The 24,388-nt window shown below is 38.9% G+C and overlaps 2 protein-coding genes across 2 annotated transcripts in view; one reads left to right on the plus strand and one right to left on the minus strand.

The window, feature by feature from the left end:
* Positions 1 to 15,289, minus strand: part of LOC117596658 (uncharacterized) — a 37,106-nt gene extending 21,817 nt beyond the window's left edge. Inside the window, exons 1-6 of the mRNA XM_053230736.1 lie at positions 14,931 to 15,289; positions 13,220 to 13,486; positions 10,970 to 11,106; positions 10,759 to 10,865; positions 10,318 to 10,447; positions 2,353 to 2,542 (exon numbers count right to left, since the gene is read on the minus strand). Of these exons, the coding sequence (XP_053086711.1) occupies positions 2,353 to 2,542; positions 10,318 to 10,447; positions 10,759 to 10,865; positions 10,970 to 11,106; positions 13,220 to 13,486; positions 14,931 to 15,087 (988 nt within the window). The 5' untranslated portion in view covers positions 15,088 to 15,289. The remainder of the gene's footprint in view (positions 1 to 2,352; positions 2,543 to 10,317; positions 10,448 to 10,758; positions 10,866 to 10,969; positions 11,107 to 13,219; positions 13,487 to 14,930) is intronic.
* Positions 15,290 to 19,690: 4,401 nt separating this feature from the next.
* LOC117596326 (C-type lectin domain family 4 member E-like) lies at positions 19,691 to 23,391 on the plus strand. The gene is made up of 5 exons (XM_053230859.1): positions 19,691 to 20,166; positions 21,285 to 21,587; positions 21,708 to 21,832; positions 21,910 to 22,016; positions 22,121 to 23,391. The coding sequence occupies exons 1-5, from the start codon at positions 20,028 to 20,030 to the stop codon at positions 22,269 to 22,271; spliced, it is 825 nt and encodes a 274-aa protein (XP_053086834.1). The 5' UTR covers positions 19,691 to 20,027; the 3' UTR covers positions 22,272 to 23,391.
* The last annotated feature ends 997 nt before the right edge of the window (positions 23,392 to 24,388 follow it).

A 24,388-nucleotide genomic window follows, 5' to 3' on the forward strand; every position in this document is an offset into this window, starting at 1 on the left:
CTGTTTCAGGCCCACTGCTCTTTTCTTTATATATGCTACCTCTGGGCAAAATTATTCATAAACATGGTATTAGCTTCCACTGTTACACTGATGACACACAGTTTGTTTCAGCAAAGCCAGATGACAGACACCAGTTTAATAAAGTTGAGGAATGTGTAAAAGACGTTAAAAACTGGATGCTTATTAACTTTCTCTTACTTAATTCTGACAAGACAGAAGTACTTGTACTAGGACCACATGCACTTAGAAGTAAGCTTTCTGATGACATAATAACTGTGGATGGCCTTTCTGTTTCATCATGTGTAGCAGTAAAAGACCTTGGTGTGATTATCGACTCTAGTCTTTCTTTTGTAGCTCATGTAGATAATATAACTAGGATCGCTTTCTTTCATCTCAGAAATATTGCTAAAATAAGAAATATATTGTCACTACACGATGCAGAAAAATTAGTTCATGCTTTTGTTACCTCTAGGTTGGATTATTGTAATGCCTTACTGTCTGGATGTTCCAGTAGATGGATAAACAAGCTCCAGTTAGTCCAGAATGCAGCAGCAAGAGTCCTTACTAGAATCAGAAGATATGACCACATCACTCCTATCTTATGCACACTGCATTGGCTCCCAATCAAATTTCGTATTGATTATAAAATACTACTATTGACCTATAAAGCAATAAATGGTCTCGTGCCACAGTACCTGAGCGAAATTTTGGTCTTTTATGATCCGCCACACCTACATAGATCGAAAGGTGCAGGCTATTTGTTGGTACCTCGAATAGTGTGGGCTACAGCCAGGGGTAGAGCTTTCTCTTACAAAGCCCCACAGATGGAACAGCCTTCCACTTAGTGTTCGGGGCTCAGACACAGTCTCAGTGTTTAAGTCTAGGCTGAAAACATATTTGTTTAGTCAAGCCTTTTGTGAATAGTTTTTTCTTAGGTACAGGGGCAGGTCTGGAGGGTTCACAGGCATAGAGTGTTGTGGTGAACTGGGATGTTTGGATGCTGTCGCCCCCCCACTCTCATGCGTTCACTCAGGTTTGTCGACTGTGGAGTGGCTGGCTGCCTTATGTCCCAGGGTGCCCTCATGTTTGTGTTAACTTCTAGCTCTCCCTTTTAGTTATGCTGTCATAGCTAGTCTTGCCGGAGTCCCTGCTTGCACTCTACATGTAAAGTACATTGTCCTTAGCCATTAGAGGAAAGCTTACTTAACAATCAAAAGCTTACCTAACAAAAGCTTACCTAACAATCTCTCCCTCTCTCTCCATCTCTCTCTCTCCCTCACTCTCTGTTGAGCTACACATGCTACTTCTGAGATGCCAGTGATCCTGACCCCTTCTGCTCCCCGGACCTGCCTGACCCATCCTGATGCCCTACTTCTGGTTGGAGTTCTCATTGGTTGAGTTCGCTCGCTGCTGCTTGGGGTGGCCCCATATGGACGGTCTGAAGAACCATTTGGATTGCTGGGGATAGTGCCACCTGGGGGCTGTGGAGATGGCTTGGAGAACACATATGAGGAGCTGTACTGTAATGGCTAGGGACTGCCATTGCTGTAGTGGCTTTGGGGCTGCAGTTGCCACGAGCACCTTCATACTCAGGACTCCATCAGTGGACAGTGGATAGATTTTAACCAGCTGGACTTCTTGCAAAAACTGTGATGAATTTACTGTTGCACAATTGCACTATTTGTCCACATCATACACAATAATAGAAGGGCTTTATTTATAATTGCACTATCTGTTGCACCCAGATGAGGATGAGTTTGAGCCTGGTTCCTCTCAAGGTTTCTTCCTCATATTGTCTCAGGGAGTTTTTCCTTGCCACTGTCGCCTCTGGCTTGCTCATTAGCAATAAATTCACATATTTACAATATATTTTTTGCAAATCCATTTATTTCTGTAAAGCTGCTTTGTGACAATGTCCATTGTTAAAAGTGCTATACAAATAAAATTAAATTGAATTGAATCGAATTTTCAGTACCTGAATCCATAGGCTCTAACACTGTAAAATGAACGGCCAGAATCTCATTCGGCCTAGACACCAACAAATGGCCCATAAAACCCAGGGCATGTGACTGGTTATCCTTAGTGACCTGACACCGTTCGCACTCTTGGCCCCAGCGCAATACATCCTCTGACAGGCCAATAGCATCTCTGCCACACCAACTCTGTGGTGCGCTTAATGCCCTGATGTCTGTGTTGCTGATGCAACTGCCTCAATACCTCTTCCTTACCCTCAGAGCAGCAAATTCTGTGATACAATAAACCATCCCATTCCACTAATCGGCCCCAGACAGTTACCTCACCTCCAAAAACCCAGGACTTCCCAAATAACTGGGTCAGCTACTTGCAACAAACCCAGCTCAGTAAGCAAATAACCCAGCAGCACCACAGCCTCGATCTTACTGGGATCAGTTGCCACACCCCCAGGCGAAATGATGTGGCCCAGGTACCTCACCTCCTGCTGAACGAAGGCACACTTCTCCAGCTTGACCTTCAACCTCTCCCGATCTAGATGTCCTAACACCAGCTTCAACCTCTCTAAGTGCTGCAGAGGAGGAGGACACCAGAATATTATCCAAATACAACAATAAGGACCAACACTGCTGGTCTCCAAACAACCTCTCCATCAGCCACTGAAACATGTGGGGGCATTGCAGAGCCCAAATGGCATCTGATTCCGTTCAAATAAGCCAAATGGAGTGCAAAAAAAGGGTCTTAGACTTATCCCCCTCTGTGACAGGTACCTGGTTATACCCACTGGTTAAATTCATGGTAGAAAACCAACAGGCCCCTGTCAATGCGACCAGCCACTCCTCAATCTGAGGCAAGGGAAACACATCCCATCTTGTCTTGGCATTCAACTGAAGGTAGTCAACACACATGCGTAAGCTACCATCTTTCTTTTTAACCAGAACAATTGGGGAAGCAGAGGAACTACAACTCTTCCTAATTACCTGAGACTGATTAATGTGGTCTCTCACAACCTCATACATAGAAGGGGGAATACAATGATGTCACTGTCTCACTGGAACTAGAAGCGTCATGTGAAATGAGCTTCATGCATCCAAAATCACCTTCAAACAGAGAAAATGCGGCCTGGTACCTCATAAGTAACACCCTGACCATACTCTGTTCTTGTGCTGACAATGCTGACAAATCCATCTCTGCAACCTGTTCATGAACAGTGGAGCCAGCTGCCTGAAAAGGCTGAGAACAAGCCCCTGTATTTGCAGGCTTGACTTCAGTAACCCCTATGGGGAAGCTAATTATGTGCACCCTAACCAGAGTACCTACCACCCTACGCATAAAAAGCAGGACATCTGTGGTGCCTACATTGACCACTGGTACATACACAGTGCCTCCAGTCACACGTACCAATGCAGAAGAAACTAATAAGCCCTCTGGTAACCCTAACTCAGGAGGGTCCAGAAGCACTGTATCGCCAGCCAACTGCTCTGCACTGGTGGCCACAACCAACTTAATGATACCGCCCGGAACACAACATGCCCGAGGACCGTACACGACTTACCTTAGTCGTATGTTCCTGGAAAGATTGAGCACTACTTCTCTGGCAAAGTGGAACCATGCTGCCCAAAAAGCTCCTGGAAGTATCGCCCAAGTACGTTCATCCCCAGACTCGAGTACACAACCCACGAGGAGGATCCTGGACCACTAACACCCCGCAATGCAGCATGACTTTGCCACAGAGCTGGATATCCATCTCAAGGTAACCTATATATGGAATGGAAAGCCCATACGCAGCCCTAAGCTGCAACCACGAATATGACCATAACTGATCCTGTCCCCACAGTTCAAAATACTGAAAAAAAACAACTTTCCATAATGGTAGATACCACTGACCCAGTATCTATTAAACAAAAATCTATAACACTGCCAATTAAAACATCAAGGTGTGGACAGGTTGACATCAAATTTGAACTCGAATTAAATGAATGAAGGCTTCAGAGCCAGTTTCCTCCCTGGCTGGGCTGTGGCTCTCCAGCATGGCAAGAGCTAGTGGTCAGGTGCTGGCTGCCTAGCCCCAGCAACCTAAGTGCCTAAGTGACTATGTGTGTTGCTGTTATGTTGAATGCTTTTATGTTGCACCTATTTCCTGTTTTATTAATTTCAGTTACGTATTTCACAACCAGCAAAATGTGTGGACAAAACTCTCATTACCAGAACAGCTTTGCCCTGTGCACTTTGATTCTTGTGCAGTTTTTACCAAGATACAACACTCGTCACCCTTACCTGCTGGGTAAGGGTATTTATTTATTTATTTGTTTGTTTGTTTGTTTGTTTGTTTGAGACCAGATCACAACTATTAAGTGCAGCAATTGCTGTGTTTGAATTGGATATTGTGCATAGGCCTACACATGACACTACATAGTCATGTATGAAACTCTCCATGGGTGATTACATAGCATTTCGTTAATATGCAGTTATAGATACATGGTGATTTTTAAATGTTTACACTGCCCTGACCAGGTACTTATCCTAGTACATCAAAAAAGGAATCTTCGGTAACAGCCCCACTTAGGCAACTTCTTATGAAGGATGCTACAGCATGTGGCGGTGGAGCTCTCAGCGTGGTGTAGCACTGAATAATCTGAAGGCAGCTCTTACCCAAGCACCTGTTCTTAAATTTTATGGCCAAAAGATGATGATACACTCAGTAGGAGTTTACTGCTCATTTGGAGGCCTAGGTAGAATAGGCTGGCTGCAGGCCTAAAGAAGTCGTTACAAAAACAGGTGTCTGTCTTTTTTTAGCTTCTTTCTCTTTTGTCACTTCTTGCCAATGCTGAATCCATGCAAAAAAATTCCTGTGGTAGTTTATTCCTACAGAAGATGGATTCATCTAGTGATGAACATAAGACAAAAAGCACTAGCTAAGGGACATATAGGGCTGAAATGGACTCAATATATGATTATACAAATAAATAGTTTAAAACCTTTTGTGAGATTTTGTCCAAATCTCCAGAACACATGGCATTTCTGCAGCACTACAGATCTGTCCTTTGGCTCATGTTTAGCAGCTTGCATCTACCAAAAAGAAAACCCTCAAAACAAACAGCATGTTTAGCTCACTGCTAGTCTTGACTTGGAAGCGGACCGAGACCTACTCTCTAAGACATTCTCAGACCCCAGCTGTGGTTTCTCTGTTTTCACCTGCCTAAAGAACAGCACCAAGGGGCAGAACACACCAGGGTTGCATTTAAATAGAATAAAAAGAAAAACAGAATTGAATCACAAGAAGCACTATTCATATTGCAGCAAACACCCCCAAACACAGCTAATAAATTCAGTGCTATATTGGATTACTCTATGTCCATTAATGTTAACTAGCTAGCTATACATTTCCAGAAACAAGCTGAACCAAGAGTACTGGAGTGAGAAAAATCCCTTTGTAATGGCATACACTGCACAATGGATGTAAATGTTATTTTATGTAACTAAGAAACATCTATCCTCAGCTCTTTAGCTGAGTCTGGACTGTGATGCTGTTTATAGTCTCTTACTGTGCTTTAATGAGCTGGATTTCTTGTAGTTGTATCAAAGCATATACTGTATAGCTGCAAAAATGCTTCACAGGGTCAAATTTGGATATGATCTACTATATATAACTACACATTTTCCTGAACTAAAATATGTTTGTCATTTGCATGTAGCTCAACCAGAAGTAAAGTTCTAGCATTTTAAATTCTGCTTACACATCGGCCTAAAATACAATCACATTACATGTATTAAAATGCTAAAGTGCACTACCAGGTATTATACCTCAGTAGGAGTTTATCGAGATGTTATTATTCTTTTTTACTACAAACAACAGGAGTTCATCAATAAAACTCTGCTCAGTGCACAAGCTTGGATTGGTCTGAGTGACAGAGACACTGAGGGGGTGTGGAAATGGGTGGCCGGTACAGAACTGACCAGCGGCACTGGGTAAGAAATCACTGACCTGAACTCAAGATGCTCTCAGTTCTCTCAGTCTGAAGCTCCAGATGTGCTGATTCTCTGTGTGCTTTCAGGTACTGGAGCCAGAGGGAACCCAGTGATCAGGGAGGAAATGAGGACTATGTTTTAACTGGCTACATCCCACAAGGTGGAACAACAGATTTCTTAAATACATGGAATGATGGTGCATGCTCTCTCAATTATGGCCGGATATGTGAAAAGAATGTTTTTCGGGCTTTTAACAGGGGATTGTTTGGCTGAACTTAATATGCCAGATAATTACTTTCTATCTGAACCTCATTCAAAGTCTGTCTATTGAAATTGCATTTCTTTTGTATTGTAATGTGCTTATATATTGTGTTTTTTTTAACCCTTTAAAAAATGAATACAAGTTATATTTTACTTGCTGTAGCTATATGTGAATTTAATGAGATCAACATGGTTGATAACTCCTTCTAAGCACTCACAAGCAATCTGTGGTGCAGCGGGTAATGATGCTGCCTCACAGCTCCAGGGATTCCAGTTCAATCCTGAGCTCCGGTTATTTCTGTGTTGAGTTTTACATGTTCCCTCTAGATTCACAGGTTTCCTCCTGGTTAGGTGAATTTACTACATCATCCAAGTTCCCAGGATAGGCTCTGGATCCACCACGACCAGGATAAAGCAGTTACTGAAGATGAATGAATGACTTTGCCATCATAATGGTAATTTAGTGTACAAAAACAAGTATTTAATTTAGGAATTGGTTTGCTAAATACATCTTCATGTAGGCCAGTTCTTGAAGCCTCAATGTGAATTAGTAACTAGATGGATTTTTATTTAAAAGATGCTCCATACACTAATGATGTTTCTTTATATTATCCTGCTGAAAGTCCTTGGGGAAGAATTTGTATTTAGTGTAAAACTAGCTTAAGTTTATTTACATTAGCCTGGTGTAGCTGAAAACAGTCACCAAAACATCTCAGCATTATTGTTAGTGTCTGTGTGTCAGAATTCCTACATGGCTTTCTGAGTGGCGTAACAGAGAAGTGTTCATTCTATCGTCAGGAGATTGGCCATGGCCTCTGGATAGGAGGGATGGCACACCCATGTCCATCACAGTTCATGTATGCAGAAGAATGAGGAAGTAGCCCAGGTGATTTTCCTGCTAGATGCCATCAGCAGTTGTGTGTTACACATGGGCACATGAGTTTATATCTAGATAATCTTAGCTTCAAATTTTAAGGACAATGTGAGATTTATTTTGTATGAAATAAATTTGTTTATTTCATAACTAGCTCAATGAATAGTGAGCACTCTGAGCAAAAGGCTGTATACTAGTGTATAAGTGCTTTAATGTCTTTGAGTGACAGTTTCAGGATGGCTGCAAAATCAGAAGAGTCTCTAAACTGTTTCGGCACAACGCATGCAGCTGTACAGTAGCCTAATGTGTTAGTGCTGATAGAGGTGAAGCAGTGTCAGTGCTGATAGAGGTGAAGCGGTGTCAGTGCTGATAGAGGTGAAGCGGTGTGTGTGCTGACAGATATGAAGTGGTGTTAGTGCTGATAGAGGTGAAGTGGCATTAGTGTTGATGTAGGTGAAGCAGTGTTAGTGCTGATAGAGGTGAAGCGGTGTTAGTGCTGATAGAAGTGAAGCGATGTTAGTGTTAATAGAGATGAAGCGCTGTTAGTGCTAATAGAGATGAAGAGGTGTTAGTGCTGACAGAGGTGAAGCAGTGTTAGTGCTGATAGAGATGAAGAGGTGTTAGTGCTGATAGAGATGAAGCAGTGTTAGTGCTGATGTAGGTGAAGCAGTGTTAGTGCTAATAGAGGTGAAGCAGTGTTAGTGCTGATAGAGGTAAAGTGGTTTATAGTGATGATAGATGTTATCTATGTGGCATCCTAACAGGACAATGATTCAATTCTGCACTGATCCATATATAAAAGCATTTAGAAAAAAAGATGGTGTATTTCAGGACTGCAGAACAGAAACCTGTAAATACAGAACTATAGTAAACTCAGAGTCTGAAATACAGCATGACCTCACTACACTGTGACTTCCTCTACAAGTGACATAAAGACAACATCATCACACACACACACACACACACACACACACAGAGTCACTTCCAGATGAAAAGCATAATGTAGATATAATTACCAGTGAGAGCTGATAATGTAAAATCTGATCAGTCTGAAAGTGACTTGTCTGTTAGAGTTGTATTTTATTGTGAGATCTGAAATACTGAAAAGAGCAAAATGGAGATGAGTGAGGGAATATCCAAGAACACAATAGTTACTGCAGGAACAGTTACAGTTACAGACCTGTTACAACACCCTGACTATAGAGAAAGACCAGTTACTGACAATTTACAACAACCTGACTAAAGAGAGAGACCAGTTACAGACCAGATACAACAATATAATGAATATATTATTGGTCCCCTGGATTTTTTTTTAATGAACAAAACACAACTGAAGCATGTTCCCATTTATATTTAAATATTTTAAAGTTTAGGAACTCCCTGACTGTTTTACTGGTGTATAAATATGAGATAACAGAAAATGAGGTAATTGATAAATTGATACATGCTTGAAAATGCTTCCTGATACAGGAAGCATACATAGCGGAAATTAACACTATTTAGCAAAATCTCTTAAAATATTTTTCATACTTAATTTATATATTGTTTTCAGATAGCCTTTACAAATGACAAAAGAAGAACGTATTGAAATCATTCTCATGGCTGGATCGAGAAGCTGTCACAAGGTTGTGATGGACGTTAACAGGAAACATGGCAAGCACATCACACAACATTGTTGCCAAACTCATTAACAAATTCAAAAAGACTGGAAGTGTTACAGATCAACCGAGAAGTGGACGTCCACAAAGGCACAACCGATGTGGTACTGACATACATAGTCCCCTATGTATGGACACTTTTAGGACACCCTATAGAATGACTTTTGCTTTCAAATAATGTCAAGATGAATGATTTTTTTTTTTTAATTTCAAACACGTATACGTTACACAAATGGCCTATAACTTACAGTGTTTGTGTTATTGTTCACATCCAACTGGTCACCAATAAGAAAACCCTCACACACTAATTCCAGACAAACTCAAATCCCAACAATTAGCCTAATATTGGATGCTGTTGAGGGTTTAAAGGGGAAACAGCAAATTTTTTATTTTTTTTTTTGGATATAGGGTTATGATGAAATTCTCTGTGGTCCTGAGAAAGGTATTTTTTGTGTCACATATCGTCACTAATTGTAATATGAGCACAGAATATTAAATGATAATGTAGTTGTACTTTAGTGTTGTGAAAGTGTGACAAGCAGACGAGGTGGAAGTTTTTAAGGTTCCTTCCTGAAGATCTGCAGCTTTGGAAGATTGAAAACCAACAGTCTTAACAGTGTAACTTTTGCACTTGTAACTGTTCACCATCATCTCCACTCAGAAACATACTGAAATATCTCTAATCTATAAAAGACTCACTAAAACATTGAATTACTCCTCATTCACTAAAATGGAAATCACTACTCATTCAGGTCTAACAAACATACAGTGTCATACCATGGCTTGCTGAAAACCTTTTTATTTGTAGAAATTGACATATTTATGCTGTAAAAAATATTGCTTAAAGTTCATTTGTCAGGGATCATGTACAAAAAAAAATCTCAATTTTAAAAAAAAGATGATTTGCACAAAGAGTTACACAAGCATGGCTGCAACCCAAATTCCAACCCCACGCAAGTCTACCAACCCATATCCCTGCTTCCCCCAAATTACCATCAATACATAACATACACTCACCCACACACAGCAATAGTCACCTATCTGTCCATACACACAAATGATCATCTACAGAATAAGTAATAGCACAGAATACAAAATGTTAAAGGAAGATACATATATGCTGTACTCAGTAAACATAAACCTATTGGACACAAGTTTATTAATATATGAGTATTACATTATCCAGTAACTGAATGCAAGCATAAGTGAATAAAAATCAATTTCTTTACATCATAGGAAAATATAATCTTAATATTTTGTGATTATATGCATATATTTTGTTCTTCATTTTCTCTGTCACAAATTCCTCGTCAGCGCAGCACGCACAGTCCATGATTTTGATTTCCCTTCCTGTGCTTCTTTGTTTATATAGCCATGTGCATTGAGTCTTTTCTCTGCAACTTCTTGTCATTGCTTTATCTCCCTATTGTGTTCTGATTGTGTGTACCTGTTTGGTATTAGTTCCTGAATAGTTTTCCATGAAAAGGCCTGAGAATACAGGAATACTTGTATAATGCTGCTTTCTGTCTATTGTTTTAAACATTACATACAATAAAACCCAATCTGAACTACTCAACTAAAAACTCTTTTCTCACAGACCCATAATTGCTTATACGAGCATGGCATATCGTTCCATCTCTTCTGATCTGGATCACCCGAAATCTCAGCACAGTCCTCATCACCTTCATTATTCGGTTCCCCCTTACCCCAGTACCTGAAAAGCAGAGAATTAGAAACAGTTCAGTATTCAGTTACCTTCAATTCCACACATTTAAATCAAGTAATTAGCTTGTGTTTACTGAGATTCTTAACAACCATAGCTATAATATAGTTATTGTTGTGATGAGAATATAAACGTGAATGATATTAACTTAGCATTTAGTTCAACGTTGTATAAAATTATCAATCAGACAAAACCACTTTGTCACGTTATGAATGTGATTATTTAGACGGCCTGGTAATTGTAGCACTCTGTAAAATGGGAAGATATTTGGGAATAAATACAGATAAACACAGGTCTCTTACTCAGTGGTCAGTTCTGTTCCGTCCACCCATTTCCACTTGCCCTCTGTGTCTCTGTCACTCAGACCAATCCAAGCCCGACTGCTGCCCAGCTGTTTAGAGATAAACTCCTGTGATTGAGAGAACAATGTCAAAGTATTTCTCTCTCTCTATAAACTGTTATAATAGCACAATTTGATTATAGATACTCATTTGTTCTTTCTCTCTCTCTCACCTGTTCCTCTTTGCTCTTTATGATCACCAGGTCTGCTCCTCTCTCTGTGCAGTCCTGTCTGCTCTCAGTCCAGGTTTTCCTCTCCGTTGATATGTAGTAAATACTGAAGTCGAAACATCTCCACTTGAAAAGTGAAACTGATCACACAGAATAAGATGTTTAGAGCTGTATTCAGAGTTGGGTAAAGTGTACCCAGAAAAGATTTAATACTGAAATTGTGCACATCTATATTCAGACCAATTCGACATAACTACAGACTTGAACACTATTCAGAAGTTACATGAGAGTTAATAAATAAAACAGTCTGAGTTAAGCTTGGTTGAAGAGAGGAGCAGTATTAAGTCTATAGTGTTATGTTTTGTGCATTATACATACACCCAAAAACACTATGATTTAAACACAATTTAAACACAATTTGCAGTGATTAATTTCATAATTACAACTAGAAATAGACTTTCATGCAGAAATACACTTGCAATATGTTCGACACTTACTAGACGTTAACACTATTTCTGTTTTCAGTCCGCAATTTTTTCGGGCTCAAAGGCAAGGTAGTGGTCTACAAGCTATTGAAAATCCCCATTTCAGATGCTTTTACTGAAGAAGAATCTGGTAACCTTAGTTATGTGAACTACACACAGGTAATTTGCATAATTTGAATGGCGTTCCCAGAAAATTGGTTTAAACAGGTGTGTAGACAAATCTAAATTTGGACAAATCTCCATGTGTAAATATTGATTGATATAAGTCTGAATACAGCCAATAAATTTCACAAAATTACAATGTATTTCAATAGATAAGTTCATCAAAGAATTGTCCAACACCATTAGCTGGTCCCAGGATTATTTATGCTTCATAAAAGTGCATATGTGGATTTTAAGCTTGTCCATAAAGGCGATGGGAAAGAAACATTGACAGAAAGACAGAGGTAAGAGTTTTTGAGCTTTCAGACCAAACCACTTACCCTATGAGAGCACCAGGAGTGCAATGATAGAGTGCATAATGTTTAAAGAAATAGAAGCTGTGCTGATCCTGAATGAGTGACCAGAGAATTGTTCAGAGTGGTAACTACTTATTACAATTGATTGTAAAAACCTGTGGCATGGAAGCCAATGATGATGGAGCCAGTATCAGAGGTGAGAATTCACTTTTAATATGTAGAGTGATGTTGTTTTTTCCTGTTGGGCAATCTTACTGTGCTTGAAGGTAAAGACCATTGTGTCTTAATTAAAGATGATGCGATGTGGCTTGGATCGTGTGTGGGACCAACATTTTCTGTATGATATATTCAGAACATCTCAGAAGCTGAAGAAAGTGAAAAGGAAGATGGTTTCCAAAGTTACAGAGACCACTGGGGGAAAATGCTGAATGTATTGTTTGTAGATATCAGATTAGGATGTCAGTGATACTCATTGGGTGGCCCAGGATGTAAGACAGCAAAGGAAGGGTATGATGTGTAAGGATTTTAAATCTTCTTTATTAATGATGTGTATGATGGCCGAGTTATCAGAGTAGATCAAAATTACATTCCCTGTCCATTCATGCCCTTAGAAGAGGGAGGAGATCGTTATGGGATAAGGTTCCCAGAGCATGGAAGATTCGTTGTGCAAGTGAGTAAATTCAAGAGGCCATGGAGAAGTAAACCAATGATCTCCTGTATATACCAACCGAAACCAGTGGATGGAGCAGTCTCTGGGTGGAGTTGCAAGTTTTCAGTGTTCTGTGAAATAGGCATCACCCAGGGTAATGCTGTTATACAGTGAGGGAACCGATGAGGAGACACTGAAGAAGCAGCAAATGAAAGAGTGAAGAGATATGATGTGCATTGCGTAGTTGAGGCGGTTGAAAAAAGTTGAATTTTGGTACAATGTGGAAAATCAACAAAGCAGAACATGGCAACAATGATATGGTTAAGCACGCTTGCAGGAAGGAGACGTGGACGGATATTATGTCTAAACAAACACAGAGGAAGTTCAAAGAGGGGGAGGGTTGTAAAATTGCTTTGTATTAGAGGGAAATGTCAAAATCTCTGAGGACCAAGTCAAGAATCAAGAGGCCATGAGAAGAGGAGAGCAGGTATAGTCATGAAAGTCATAGACCATAGAATGAAAATTTCGAGCAGGGCACTAAGGTGTTGATGGAAACAACAACAAATCTTTAAAGACATAACTGTACATAATCCATGGTCTCTGTCAGTTCCTGTCCATGGATCTGTTACAAACACTGACCATCTTTAATGCATGTACTCACCCAAATCAGTCACCTTCTTCTGACATTCATTGTTTTGCTTCTGAAACTGGTCTTTCTCTGTTGTCAGGATGTTGTAACTGGTCTGTAACTGGTTTCTCTCTCTAGTCAGGGTGTTGTAACTGGTCTGTAATTGGTCGTTTTCTGTAGTCAGGTTGTTGAATTTGATCCACAGCATTGTGATAGCAGTCAGCAGGAGAACACACACCAGCAGCAGACACACTGCAGTCACTCTGTAACATTTATTCCCTGCACGGTTGATTCCTGTAACTAGAGAGAAATTAAGTAACTTAATACTTTTTAAATTTGTACATCAGTTGGTCAGGAGTCAAACTCAGAAGAGTAATGAGGGAACTCCAGGAAATATATACCACCACCATGGTGTAAGTTACAGATCTTGGTAAAATATGTAGGTTATATACAGTATAAGGGTTAACTCCCTTCAGAAAGATGGATAAAAGCAAACATATATAAAACAAATAACATGCAATTAATGGTACTCTGAGCTTAAAGGGTATGGTAACACCGAAATAAATGTTTTTTGAACTGTAAACACAAATGATTCTGCATTCTTTTTTTCCCAGTGGTTAGTTCAACTAAATATGGTTAATATTAATTAATATATGTATAATATTTTAAATATTTTGATATTTTATCAGTCAAATTATGGCTCATTCTCCCTCTTCAGGTCAATCCCAATTCATGACAAAATAGGGGGAATTTGGCATTCTATTACGCATCAAATTAGTGGTGATGACCTTTTGACTGTTGATGCTTCCAAATGATGAAGCAACTACATGCCTCGTATCTGAGTAATAAATTTACTGATAGCTCTGCACACTGAGCATAAACACACATCACGTTTAGGAAACTGTCTATTATATTGTAGTGTTAATTAAGGGTTAACATGGTTAAAAACCAATGTTGCCATCAAAATCGATGCACACAACAAGCAACATATAGTATGGAGTGCCAAAATACATTGTGTCCTGTGTCCTGGATTTAAACTGGAATGGGTATGGTCTGTACCGGAAGGGGTTTTTATGTTAATCCTACCACTATGCCCTGGAAACACTGGAAAACAGTCGAAAAAGTATAAAAAGTAATTTTTCATTCACAAATTATAATAACAAATAACTATTTGCAGAACATAGTTCAACTCCTCAAACAAATGCCCTGTGGAACTTTCTGGTAAACTTTCTTTCTTCTTCCTAATGTGACTGAGTAAGTAATCTATCTATTTTTCAAAGCACTGATGTCTTTCCCAAATCAAGAAACTATTATTTAGGCTACTGTTGACAACATTAACCATCTAGTAATATTTGATCAGATTTACTAGTTTGGGTTTGTTATATTCCAGAAAGATCAGAAAAAATAGCTGGACACATCAGAATCTACTGTAAAGCTGGATGCAATGCTGTTGCAAGTCAAACTGGGGTCCTTTAAACTGCATTTCATTATAATGCCTGTATGATTTATGATTGTTTGCTGATTGCCTGACCCGTGCCTGTGTTTGCTCATTCGGATTTTGGATTTGTGTTTTGGATTGTTCATATAACATAGTGTCTTTTTAAAGCAACAAACAAGTCCATTTAGTTCAATTTTACAGATTTTTGCCTTTCTTTTTTTAATGGATGGTTACATTTAACACAGATAAAGTAAATTAAGTAGATCCGTACATATAAACATATTTCTGAGTGTGAATGTATTTTACCTGAGCTCTCAGATTGCTTGAGGCGTCTGGAGTTTTGAGTCTCTAAATTGTCCTCATGCACATAAACATCTTCATAGGAGTTCTCATCGTCACTGGATTCAGCTCCATTGTCTGCTGCAGGTTCCACATTTGCATAAATCTCCTCACTCATCTCCATTGTTCTCTTTGCAGTCCTTATAGATGCACTTGTACCGGTATTTAATTGTCTAAAACTACACAGAGTGGTTGTTACTTTGAAAGCCTACTTCCTGGTTTATTCATTTTAAACATTCAACGAGCAGCAAATGTGGTGACTGTCTTATTTTTGGGTGTGAAACTGACACTGTGTGAAGACACTTTATGCAGGAAGTCCTTAATGCAGCAGTGACTCATGTGACTACACAGTCATGTGACTACCAGACTCCCCCTGAGGAGTTTCTGTACATTTTATTAGTATGAAGTTAATCACAGATGATGATCCTAAATGTTTTTCACTGACCTGCATGGATTAATGGGTCCATGCAGTGAGTCCATAAGTGAAGGCAAATCACATTTCTATATTAATGCACTCCTTCTAATAAGTTATTTTTTCTATAGTGTCTTCACACTTTGACCACAGGAACCTACTGCAGTTTGGCCTCTTCTTTTACTGGCATTCAATAGTCTTTATCTGCATGCTGAAGCTTATCATTATTAGGAAAGCCATGACCTTACAAGACTAGATTAAATTTAGATTAGATTCAACTTTATTGTCATTGTGCAGCGTACGAGTACAGAGCCAATAAAATGCAGTTTAGCATCTAACCAGAAGTGCAAATAGCAATATGTCTATAAATATATATGTATATATATACATATGCATGGTATGAGGTAGAGAAAGTAGAGACCAGCTCAGTGCACATATAGAAGGTGCATGCAGTAACTAGTCAGTAATGTGCAAAGAGGCAAGTTCTGAATGAGGTGTAAGGGCAAGTTATCATGGTAGTGCAAATGACAAGATACAGATGGCATTTAAGAGTGCAAGCAGCGTTAATATTGTACAGTACAGTGTTTTTTTTTTCTCTATACAATGACTTCATAACATGGGTCAGAATATGGGTGTACACTTCAGCACCTGAGTTCAGAATTCAGAAGGCTGACAGCTGATGGGAAGAAACTGTTCCTGGGTCTGCTAGTGCGACAGCAAAGACTCCTGTAGCATTTCCCAGATGGTAGAGGAGTAAACAGACCATGGTTGGTCTGTTGAGTTCAACTGCAGTACAAGATGATGCTCTTTGAGCACTAATGTACACATTTGTAAAATGACTTTTTGAGCTGTTTCTTGTAATTTCTTATATTACAATTAAGAAATTGACTATACTTGTGTAACAGCTCATCTCTGGCCACCAGAGGCAGGCACAGGGCCACTCCAAAGTAATCAGGAACGATGAGCTACACCTGTCCTCCTGGCTACTTAAGAGTAGCATGCAGGCTGTCATGCATTCAGTCTTTGTTTCAGAGTCCAGAAAGACTTGGCCAGTAATTTCTGGTGTTTGAAAACTAGATCTATGTTCTAGTCCTTCCTCTGCGCTAGGTTGACCTTGCCTCGTCAACCTAGCCATAGTCTTGAGGTTTCCAGTTCAAGTCCGACTCAACAATGCAACTTAATTTGCAATTTTTTTTTCTGTTCATTCTCTCAATTTGCTCTGTACTGGTTCTTTGCATGCTCTCCCTGTGTCCATGTGGGTTTACTCCAGGTTCTCCTGTTTCCTCCCACTTTCTAAAAATATGCCATTAGCTGGACTGGCTAAGATAAATGTGTGTGTGAATTTTTTTTTAATTTTGCCTGCACTGTCTCTGGGTTTGTGAGTCTCTCTATTTGCAGGTCTCTTTGGTGGAGTGTTGAGCTACACTGTTCTTATTTTGTTGCAGTTAAAAGAAAATGAAAAACTAGACCTGAGCAAACTTTTGGTCTTTTATGATCTGCCATGCCTACTTAGATCAAAAGGTGCAGGCTATTTGTTGGTACCTCGAATAGTGCGGGCTACAGCCGGGGGTAGAGCTTTCTCTTACATAGCCCCACAGTTATGGAACAGCCTTCCACTTAGTGTTCGGGACTCAGACACAGTCTCAGTGTTTAAGTCTATGCTGAAAACATATTTGTTTAGTCAAGCCTTTTGTGAGTAGTTCTTAGGTACAGGGGCAGGTCTGGAGGGTTCACAGGCATAGAGTGTTGTGGTGAACTGGGATGTTTGGATGCTGTCACCCCCCCACTCTCACACGTTCACTTAGGTTTGTCGACGGTGGAGTGGCTGGCTGATTTATGTCCCAGGACTCCCTCATGTCTGTGTTAGCTTCTGGCTCTCCCTTTTAGTTATGCTGTCATAGCTAGTCTTGCCGGAGTGCCTGCTTGCACTCTGCACGCAAAGTACATTGTCCTTAGCCATTAGAGGACAAAAGCTTACCTAACAATCTCTCCCTCTCTCTCCATCTCTCTCTCTCCCTCACTCTCTGTCGAGCTACACATGCTACTTCTGAGATGTCAGTGATCCTGACCCCTTCTGCTCCCCGGACCTGCCTGACCCATCCTGATGCCCTACTTCTGGTTGGAGTTCTCATTGGTTGAGTTCGCTCGCTGCTGCTGGGGGTGGCCCCATATGGACAGCCTGAAGAACCATTTGGATTGCTGGGGATGGTGCCACCTGGGGGCTGTGGAGATGGCATGGGGATCACATATGGGGAGCTGTACTGTAATGGCTTGGGACTGCCATTGCTTTAGTGGCTTTGAGGCTTCAGTTGCCACGAGCACCTTCGTACTCAGGACTCCATCAGTGGACAGTAGATAAATTTTAACCAACCGGACTTCTTGCAAAAACTGTGATGAATTTACTTGTTGCACATTATTTGTCCATATAGTACACAATAATTGAAGGGGTTTATTTATAATTGCACTATCCGTTGCGCCCAGATGAGGATGGGTTCCCTTTTGAGCCTGGTTCCTCTTTCTTCCTCATATCATCTCAGGGAGTTTTTCCTTGCCATCGTCGCCTCTGGCTTGCTCATTAGGGATAAAGTCACATATTTACAATATATTTTTTGTGAATCCATTTATTTCTGTAAAGCTGCTTTGTGACATTGTCCATTGTTAAAAGCGCTATACAAATAAAATTGAATTGAATTGAATTGAAGTTTGTCCATCTCAGCTTGTCCTGCATATCTGATCACACAGTAAGACGTGTGCAGTAACACTCAGCAAATTTCCATACACTTTTTTTTTTTTTTTACAAAAGCATAACACTGGGGTTTAATGGATTCTGATAAACCATATACTAAAGTAATAAGTAAAAATACCAGGCTGTAAATACTGGAATGTATCAAATGTATGTTTAAAATTCCCGAGCGTACATGGTTCTAATTTAAAGATTTTATTCGTTCATCTCTCTCCTGATTTAACTGCTTGGTTAGGTTTCTCTCTGTAATGAATTTAATCCACAGCACTGTGATGCCGGTCAGAAGGAGAACACACAGCAGCAGCACACACACACTGCAGTCAGTCTGCCCCCTGCAGTGTTGAGTCCTAGAGGGGACTTTTAGCTTTTAGTTCATGTATACATTTAAAGGTAATAATCACACTTTACATCTAGAACAGTCAAACTACTCAATCTTTAAGGATCTAAGTGTGTGTGTGTGTGTGTGTGTGTGTGTGTGTACCTGAGGTCATAGTTCACTTATGGCTTCTGGTCACCCAAGTCTCCAGAACGTTGAGAGCCACATAAACCACAGGGAGCGCTTTCAGAAGCCCATCTCTGTACATGCTCACTTTAGTGTCTATGTGTATTTACACTGAGGTGTGCATATGGTCTCTGTTTGAGAACGAGATTTCATTTCTCTTTACAGGTTCTGATTCTTTATGCCTGGTTGTGCATGTTCTGTTAATGTTGATGTCCTGCATCTCTGGATCACGGGCTTCATCAGTGTCACCTCATCATCTCCTCTCTTTCTGCTAGACTTCAGAATTCTCTGTTCTTCGTTATTTTAAATAAAAAAAAAGTAATGTTTCATCATATCTAAAGGAAATGTCTATATTACCAAGTAACTGATTAGATCATGAGGTAATATACTTTGTTCTCTGTCTGTGTTACTAGACTGCTGTGTTGCTGTGTTCTCTATTCTGATTGGTCAGAAGGTATTGATTAATTTTCTATAACAGTAGCTTTGACACTAATTAAAATCTTATATGTTAGTTTCTGTAGGAGCTGCTAATTCACACTTGTATGATGGACACTAAACGTAATCTAAGACTAATAATGGACAGATTAAATAGGAAAGGAAAACATAGAAACATTGGTATAGAGAAGTTTTTTTTTGTAACAAAACATTTATTTAACATTTATGGAATGAGTCACCAGTGTCAGGAAGTTTTCCACCACAAGAAAGTCTTCGGGACAAACGTTTTTTTTTTTTTTTTTTTGTCGTATTATCTTAAAGAGCGAGGAAAAAGAGAGGCCGATGATGGAGTGAGTGATAGTTTATACCTGCGGTAATGTAAATGAAAACATGAGGCTTTTTTTTTTCACTGACGTTCCACAACATTGAATGTAACTATAAATGGATAAAAAGTATGATCAGTCTATCTTTTATTAATTGTTGCTAAAATTGCCATTGTACAAGAAGAATAAAACACTTTAGGACATGTTGTGACAGGAAAATAATCAGATTTGGGGTGATAGCAGTAACTCTGCTTCAAATCCAGCTGCATCACATGACCTCATCATTATTATTCTAAGTATTTTATTCCTAAATTACTCACTGTTTTTGTTTCTAGTTTCAGCAACAATTCATCAACAATAATAGCTCAACACTCCATCAGAGACTAACAAATACAGAGACGCACAAACCCAGAAATAGACAACACAGGTGAAATGACCAGGTCTGGATTAACATTATCACTGGTACTTCCTCTATAAGTGCCATTAGCCTCCTCCCGCCCCCAAACCACACATACACACATACACACAGTCACTTCTAGCCCGAGAACAAAGCACAGACTTAGACAGCACTCCGGACTGATCTGATTTAAATTAAGGTCGATTTCTAAACGATGTTCAATGAAGGATCAAGATTAGTGATGAGTGCAGAATGGAGATGAGTCAGGAAGTATACACAAACGTGGGAGTTACTGCATATGACACAACTCACTCAGATAATGGCATTTATGAGAACGAGCTGAAACTGAAGACTCGCTGGAAAAGAAACAACCAGGATCCTGCGAACTCAGGTGCAACACACACACACACACACTATATTTGTCTACTAGATTCTATTCTATTTTATTTTTCTACTTTATTCATTATATTCTGCTTTTATTATATTCTGTTTTATTATGTATCACTGTGAACTCAGGTGCAACACACACACACACTATATTTGTCTACTAGATTCTATTCTATTTTATTTTTCTACTTTATTCATTATATTCTGCTTTTATTATATTCTGTTTTATTATGTATCACTGTTGTACTGGAACTAACGAAAAACATTTCACAACATTAATACATCACAAGTATGTTATATGTATGTGACAAATAAAGAACCTTGAACACACACACACACACACACTGTACACTCAGTCGATGTTCACTGTGTGTATTTATTTTTTTTTTAGTATACGCTGCTATAATAAGTGCCTTCTACACATTATACTGTATACAGTATGCCACTGACAAGTCAGATTGTGCTTTTGAAATCTGGATTCGGATTGGTCAGATTCATTTATTCCATTAAATAGAATTTTAATAAAAATGTTGATTAATTTTCTATAACAGCAGCTATGACAATAGCTCTGGCTGCAAGGCAAATCACAGGATTTATTTAAACACGCTTAACGCCGCAACTTCTAACAACAAAGACAAAGAAGTTATTAAAAGCCACAAATAGTAATTAAAAAGAAAAAGAAGAAGTACCATGTAGAAGTGCTAATTAATCTGTTATTAAAATGAGGAAGGAGAAGGGAATGAGGAAGAGAAAGACAATACTTTAGTCTCATAGTTTCGTACTCAGCTCATCCATAAGCTCATTTCCTCTGTGACTCATTCAGTCTATTAAAGTTCCCTGTGTGTAGGTCACACCTGTATGCATTTGATGGAGAATACAAAGCACTTCTATAAGTCGATCTCTGGATAAGGTCATCTGCGGCAAGCTGTGAATGTGAATGTAAAGTTGACTTTTAAAAGTTCAAATGTCAAAATCTTGTATAAATGAGACCGCCTCGGATTTCAGCAAACTCTGACCTGTACGATTTGGGCACAAGTCTGCAGTTTGAATAATGATGTGCATAATTCGAGTTTTAACTCCTCACTCAAATAATTGTGCGTCTGTGTCCATTACCTCCCATAGGACTCAACGCTGCATGGAGCAGGTGCTACAGAGTGACTGCAGTGTGTGTGGTGCTGCTGTGTGTTCTCCTGCTGATTGCCGTCACAGTGCTGTGGATCAAATTCAACACGCTGAATACAGAAAACAACCAGCTACAGACCAGATACGACACCCTGACTATAGAGAGAGACCAGCTACAGACCAGATACAACAACCTGACTGTAGAGAGAGACCAGTTACAGACCAGTTACAACAACCTGACTATAGAGAGAGACCAGTTACAGCGGGAGAGATCTGGACTGCACAGTGCACTTTCTAAACTTGGTAAGTGAATATTGTACATATGTTGAATGTTAAAAACTCACATTTACACTAAAATCTGAAGAATTATGAATAAATCATTATGTGGTATGGGTTAATATTTATGTAAATACTCCATACGAGGATGGAGATTTTTCAGCTCGAGCCTTTATTACATTTCTACTGAAAAGAAGTACTGGGATGAGAGCAGAAAGTACTGCACAGACAGAGGAGCAGACCTGGTGATCATAAACAGCACAGAGGAACAGGTGAGTGAGAGAGAGGGGGGGGGGGGGGGAGAGAATAAGTGAGTATCTATATTCATATTGTGCTATTACAATTACAGGAGTTCATCAGTAATTATACTGGCGGTACTGAAGCTTGGATTGGTCTGACTGACAGAGAGACAGAGGGGGAATTTAAATGGGTGGACGGTAAACCACTGACCACTGAGTAAGACATCACTGAACTGAAATTTACTCATGATGCAGTTTTTCTCTCAGTCTGAAGCTTCAGATGTTAAATAACAGATATTCTGACTCTCTCTGTGTTTTCAGGTTCTGGTGGATAGGGGAACCCAGTGATTACAACAATGAGGACTGTGTTATAACAGGCTATAAAAGGGCTAAATCTAACATATCGACCTGGAATGATTATCCCTGTAACTTCCCTGTAGTCGGGATTTGTGAGATGAAAATATTTAACTGAGCAGAACAGAAAGAAAGTGGAGTTTCATGCTTATGCTGGGTTAAATCTGAATTTGAATGCTGAATATTTTATGTAATCTAATATTTGATACATCAGCTGTATATATGCCCGCTTTCCTTTTACAGTGAGACACAGTGGTCTTTACAGCGAGATTTCCCAGTTTCAATAATAATAATAATAATAATAATAATAATGCATTTAAGTGGTGAAAGTATATTTTGAAGGAATGCCATCACCTTTTGGGGAAGTGGGACGGGTAGTTTGAATTTGTGAGCAGCTGTTTGAATTTTGTTTATTTGTTTTTTTGAATTTTGTTTTTTGTCTAACGGTACAGTAAGCTACTGCCACGAAGCTGAAAATCTCATTGAAATGTGAGCTGTAATTTTGCTGAGGTCAAGAGAATAAATTACTCCAGTGAAAGAAATGACATATTCGTAAATATCTTTTATTTATTATTTTTTGTAATCAGCAGTTTACAACCGAATGTTTAGGGCAGAGTACACAGAACAAAAGAACCGACATTAAGAGCTTAAACGTAATCTTCACTAGAATAAAGCTGGAATACACACAGGCCTAATAACAAGCAGATCTTTCTAGATGAACCTGAGCCAGGTAAAGTAAAGTACATGATTTATGTTTGTATCAGGAGATATTTAAGAAAGAATAATGTCACAAGCTTTACCACAGTTCAACTAAGGCTAAGAGGCGGAGCAACTTGTCCCGTTGTGTAAAGGATACAATTTTGTACACTATAAATGAATGCTATATAAATATTTTAACCAATAACTTGTACATATACTTACATCACGGCTTTGCTTGGGGGGACACATCAATATTAAGTCTTGCTGAATGTGGACAAATTACACAATATAGATGTATTAGCTAATGATTCATTATATATATATATAAGTGATAACTAGCAAATGTACCATTACATCCTGATTTTACTTCATTAGGCACATAATAGCAACAATGATAATAAGTTTATTTACATCGCTAATAATGTATATAAATTTGTTGGAAAATCAAAAATACAAAAAAAGAGTCACAAATGGAATGAATTTACTTTCCAGCCTATAATGTAGGTTAAGCTTAATGTAAAATGTAAACTGTAAAAGGAGTTTTACTGTTTTATTTATTTATTTATTTATTTTTGCTTGGGTTTTACTGTTTGATTTTCTTTCATACTGCAAAGACAGATTGTTTTCCTTTTGCAAATTGTATTCTCTTTTATTTAGTGATGGAGGACATTTTGGCTCTGTATGTTATTTTATCGACACCCCTTCCACATAAAGGGAAACAATTTCTTAAACGGTTAATAGGAATAAAATGACCCCAAATAGTATTTGTTGGTCACGTGTGTACCTTCTCAGAGGCCACAATAATCATATATATTGTGCATTTTTTCCCTCACCAGCTATATTAGAATTAGCACATTAATATAAACCTGTGATTTGTCTTACAGCTGAACTACTGTTAGAGCTGTTGTTATAGAAAAGTAACCCTCCAATCAGATTTGAGATTTCAGCAGCTCCATGGTATAAATAATGATTAATGTGTTGTGTAAAGTGGACACACACCAGGTATGTGAAAGACACCAGTCAGCTAAATTCAGAGTAAATCAGTGATGCCTAGAATGTATGCACTTTGAATGTAACTCGACGCTCGGATGCACAACGTAACGCAGGCTACTATATTGTGTGCTGTTTGTATTATATCATCATTAATTAAGCAACAAGTGAAGTTCGGAAGCTCTCTTAGCTAACGTCCCAGCTAAAAGTGTGGGTCTGCACTCACAAATTTGACTGGAAATATTTCAGTTGGCTTTGATGAATAAGCACTGTGGAGCTTCGATATACTTACTTACAAATGAAAACATAGAAACATTGGTATAGAGAAGTTTTTTTTGTAACAAGACATTTATTTAACATTTATGGAATGAGTTACCAGTGTCAGGAAGTTTTCCACCACAAGAAAGTCTTCGGGACAGACGGTTTTTTTTCTTTTTTTTTTTTGTCGTAAAAGAGCGAGGAAAAAGAGAGGCCGATGATGGAGTGAATGATAGTTTATACCTGCTGTAATGTAAATGAAAACATGAGGCTTTTTTTTTTCACTGA

Source organism: Pangasianodon hypophthalmus, chromosome 28, assembly GCF_027358585.1.
Source record: "Pangasianodon hypophthalmus isolate fPanHyp1 chromosome 28, fPanHyp1.pri, whole genome shotgun sequence".
Taxonomy (NCBI): domain Eukaryota; kingdom Metazoa; phylum Chordata; class Actinopteri; order Siluriformes; family Pangasiidae; genus Pangasianodon; species Pangasianodon hypophthalmus.